Source organism: Scomber scombrus, chromosome 20, assembly GCF_963691925.1.
Source record: "Scomber scombrus chromosome 20, fScoSco1.1, whole genome shotgun sequence".
NCBI lineage: Eukaryota > Metazoa > Chordata > Actinopteri > Scombriformes > Scombridae > Scomber > Scomber scombrus.
This window is the reverse complement of record NC_084989.1, coordinates 23,527,586-23,532,282: the sequence shown is the minus strand read 5'-3', so window position 1 is coordinate 23,532,282 and position 4,697 is coordinate 23,527,586. Positions and strand designations below refer to the sequence as shown.

At 40.4% G+C, this 4,697-nt stretch overlaps 1 protein-coding gene across 2 annotated transcripts in view; it reads right to left on the bottom strand.

Annotated features, from left to right (window-relative positions):
• Positions 1-718: 718 nt before the first annotated feature.
• Positions 719-4,697, bottom strand: part of LOC134002027 (cullin-1) — a 30,515-nt gene continuing 26,536 nt past the window's right edge. Inside the window, exons 17-22 of one of the 2 annotated variants that reach the window (XM_062441274.1) lie at positions 4,689-4,697; positions 4,553-4,600; positions 4,023-4,120; positions 3,811-3,916; positions 2,326-2,439; positions 719-1,824 (exon numbers count right to left, since the gene is read on the bottom strand). The exon at positions 4,689-4,697 is cut by the window's right edge and continues 97 nt beyond it. In XM_062441274.1, coding sequence (XP_062297258.1) covers positions 1,744-1,824; positions 2,326-2,439; positions 3,811-3,916; positions 4,023-4,120; positions 4,553-4,600; positions 4,689-4,697 — 456 coding nt within the window. In that variant the 3' untranslated portion in view covers positions 719-1,743. The remainder of the gene's footprint in view (positions 1,825-2,325; positions 2,440-3,810; positions 3,917-4,022; positions 4,121-4,552; positions 4,601-4,688) is intronic. The other variant, XM_062441275.1, reaches the window with a different exon arrangement.

The window sequence follows — 4,697 nt, the reverse complement described above, 5'->3', positions numbered from 1 at the left end:
TAAGGTTGTTATTTGAGGTTATTATGCTCTGGTTTAATGGTTTTAATGGTTTAATGGTCCGGCCCACATGAGATCAAACTGGTGCTGTAGGTGAAACTGAGTTTGACGCTCCTGATTTAAGGTGGAAGGATTCTTATGTAAGTTCAGGTTATAATGAGTTAGAGCAAGGGGTCAAACATGCGGCACGTGGGCCAGAACTGGCCGGCCTAGGAGTTCAATCTGGCCCACTTTCCTTCCTTCCATCCATCTTTACTGCCCGTCTTTTTCCTTCCTTGTCTTTCCTTTCCTTACTTCTTTACTGCCTGTCTTCTTTTCCTTCCTTTCTTCGTTCTATATTTTCTGCTTGTCTTCTTTTCCTTCCTTACTTTTTCTTTCTTCCTTCCTTTCATCTTTTCTGCCTGTCTTCCTGTCCTTCTTTCTATATTTTCTGCTTGTCTTCTTTTTCTTCCTTTCATCTTTCCTGCTTGTCTTTTCCTTCCCTCTTTTTAATGATCTGGCCCACATGAGGTCAGATTGTTCGGTTTGTGGCTCTTGAATGAAAAGTTTGACCCTCCTGATTTAGAGTAACATCATTTAATACTTTTCATATCTCAACTTTATTCATTTCACCTGTTAAATGAAAATCGAAGCAGAAATCTGGACCAACATTCCAGCTGATGTTTTTTAGCGTCAGTGTCTGAAGGTGTGAATAAGAGTCTGGTGGGAAGGAGTCGAGCGCTTAGAGAAATCTTTCCTTGTTTTTATTTATCACACATTTAGAAAATGAACCACACTATACAAATGTCCACCGTTCAGTAATGAAACAGGCCTCCTGCATGAACCCAACCGACCTCAAACCAAACAGACAACTTCAGCAGATAAAGTAGCAACGTGGCGGCGGGCGGCTTTGAACTCGCCGCCGCCGCCGCCTCCTCCTCCTCCGGATCAGTCGCAGACTTTTTTCTTTTTCTTTTTTTTATTAAATTACAGGACCGGCGTTGAATTTCATATCGTCGTACGGTGGACTGCGTCGGCTGCCCAGTGACTCGACTTTTTAAATCTTTAACTTTTTAATCTTTTTCGTGGGTCACTGTGGTTGCAGGTAGGCAGTAGCATGCAGAAACCTTTGGATGTGGCTCTCCTCTGATTGGCTGTAGGCTAAGTCATTACATTTTTGCGCTATGTAAAGAAGAAGGGAGTAAGGGGTTTGTCTTTCTTTTTTTCTTTTTTTTATCCTCTTAGAGTCTGTGGTTGTTATTTACAATATGACAAGGAAGAGAGTGTGTGTGTATGTGTGTGTGTGTGTTTGAGTCCTATGGGTGGGACGGGCGAGGCGAGCGAGTAGACGGGGTTTCCCGGTCTCAACAGGAGGGAGTTTGAGTGTGTTCCTTCATCGTTAGGATGCACTGAAGGGAGAGCAGAGGGGTCAAAGTTCATGCCCTCCTCGCCCTCAGGTTGGTTGTCATATCAGGTGATAGGTGTGGGGTGTGGGGGGGTTCAGAGAGGGGAGGGGCGCGGTCACATGGTCGTTGTCGTCGGCGACCCCTCCCCTCCCCTCTTCCTCACCACGGCGTGGCTGTGATTCTCACACACAGACACACTCACAACATGTCCGCCGCTCAGAGGGATCCACACTTTATTACTCAGACAATAAAATTAAAAAAAAAAAAAATGAAGAAGATAAACAAATAAAAATAAAACTGAGGAGAGCCGGCGGGTGCGAGAGAGGGAGGGGCGGGCAGATGGAGGGGGGGGTGGCGGCGTTCAGGCCAGGTAGCTGTACGTGTCCTTCTCTCCATCCACTCGCTCCAGATACTCCTTCTCTATCAGGATGTCGATACATTTCTGTCCACAAGAGGGAGACAACAACACAACTACGTCAGAAACAACAACCACATCCTGCAACCAGATGTCAGAAAAAGATGAAGCAAAGAAAAGCTACTAAAACATGAAGCTTAGAAACATTTACAGCTGTCAAATAATTATTAAATCAACTATTTTGATAATCAAGTGATTGTTTTGAGTTATTTCAAGTAAAGTTAAGTCTAAAGTCTGTTTCTGGCTTCTGTCTTCTATAACTTAAAAACATAATATCTTTGTGTTGTTGAGTGTTGGTGGAGATTAAAGAAGATTGCAGGGCATTATCTTTGGGTTGGGAATCAATTCTCAACATTTTTTTTTACCATTTTAAAGACCAAACGATTAATCTATAATTAAAAAAAACTAGTTGCAGTCCTATAAAACTTTCTATATAAACCCAATAAGCTCATGCATAGTAATGGTTGGTGTGTGTGTGTGTGTGTGTGTGTGTGTGTGTGTGTGTGTGTGTGTGTGTGTGTGTGTTACCTTGATGACGGGGACTCTGGGTTTAAATCGGGACGACAGCTGATTCAGGACTTCAGCGAGGAGCTGCTGATGCTTCAGGACCTTCCTCATCTTCATGATCCTCACGATAGCAGCCTGCTCACACAGAGACACACACAGAGACACAATCTGTTAGTATAAATCTAAACAGACTGAAACACTTTAAATAAACTAACTTTAAAGTTCCTCAGAGGAACGACATTACTAGCTGATATTTTTCAGGTCTGATTGTTGCTCAGATCAGATTTGAATCTCAGATTTTGAGGATAAATAAAGTTTAAAGACAGAGTGAGGTAACTTCTGTTTTAACTTTACACAGCTTTTATTTTACTGTAAATGTATTTGTAACACAAGATTCTCTGAATGTGCTGATTTAAGTGACTATAAACATTTCTCTCTTATCAAAATAACTTCTATAAAACATTTACTATGAACATAAATGACGAACTCTGACAGCTTACAGAGTCAAAGTTAAACAGGAACTTCAGATTCTCTTCAGAAGTTTTAACAACTTTAAAATCATGTAATTACACTAATGAGTATAAATGCAGCTCTGAACATTACATCATGTCTCTCTTCATGTTTAAAGGACATTTACTGATATTGTTGCTTATTCAATATTTCTGTTTTTCTTTAACACCCTGAACGTGACGAGTTCAGACGCGTCTAAAAGCAGCTCAGAGACAAAACTGCAGCTGAACATGTGAAAGTGACTTCAGAGGAAACATGGACGAGTTTCATCACAACAAAGTTCTGCTGCTTGTTTTTCTTTCTGTTCTCACAATGTTTTTGTTGTTTACCTTTTTTTAAATTGAAGGTTTGAGCTGCTGACGTGTAGCAGAACTAAACTCTGAGTCAGCTCTTTATAATCAGGATAAATAAAGAGGAATATCTGGTAAGTTTTAAACCTTATAAAAATGCAGAAGTAACTTAAAACTGCATTCTATCAAAAGGCCACCAGGGGGCGACCGTTTTGGTGTCAAAAGGACTTCCGTCTCTATACAAGTCAATGGAGAATTCACCAACTTCTCACTTGATTTCTAACCTCAGTAAACGTTTTCAAAATGTGTTTATGGTCTCAATCGCTAGTTTAAAGCCTTCTTCAATGCAGTATGATGTTCATTTGGGACATTTTGGCCTCCCTGATTTTATATGTGACGATAAAGCAGGGTATGCATTAGGGCGTGGCTACGTCGTGATTGACAGGTTGATTGGTTCACAGGTTCAGGAGGGCGCCTCATGCTCCTCCTGATGCCCATATAAGTAGAATCCATGTTTTTATTTTACCCGGCATGCACCGGAAATTTTCAAGATGGCGCTGCTCAGATCCGATACTATTCGCTTCCGAGCAGCAGTCCACAAACCAATGGCCGACGTCACGGATGTTACGTCCAATTTATATACAGTCTATGGTCCAGAGGAATTATTGACATGAAAGGGGAAGTAATTTGTTCTTATAAACTTCACCTGGATGAGAAGCTTTCGATCCTCCTCGATGTTCTTATGAGTCGTCTCTTGTTCCTGTTTCTGCTCCGTCTTCATCGGGACGTTGATGTTCACCCTCAGCTTCTTACTGCAGAGACAGAAAGAGAAAAGGAACAGGTATTAAACCAAACGTTCATGTCAAATGTGTTTTGTTGTGTTATTTTGGATTCTTGAGAAACAGGAAGTGTTCTTACTTCTTGTATCCAAGGAAGAGTTTGATGACGGTGTCGGGTTTGAAGTCCACCTCGTCCACGTTGGCGTTCTCGTCCTCCAAAACCTGACGGACGACAGACTGTGAGCAAGCTAATCAATTAATCGATCAATCAACCTCTCCTTGATATTCAGTGTCACACAACATATTTTTTGCTTGCTAGTAAACACTGACGTCAGAGTTTAAGTTGCTTATTTTTCTTTTATCAGCAGGAAACAAAATGAGCTTCAACCACAGATCTAAACTTTCTGCATCATTAAAAACTCGTCGTTACTTTCTGTGACTTTAAATGTTTCTTTATGACAGAATTCATGTTTAAATCTGTGTATTTAACTCATTAAAACATCTAAACTTTACACACACACAGATACCATTGCAACACACAGTCAAACACTCTGATAACAACACACAGTAAACTGTAACATTCCTCTTTAACAGTTTCACGTCTTTATAAACACTTTAAATTAAAAAATCACTTTTCTGTAAAATGAAGAAAAACAAACTTCGACTCACCAGCAGTTTAGATTTTAACAAGATCTGCAGAACTTGAACCAGAATATCCTGTAAATAAAGAGAAAGGTTCAGTTAGTGGAGATAATGTATAAATAAGTATGAACTCTTAATAAAGTGGACAGGAGGTTGATCGTACTGTTTTGAT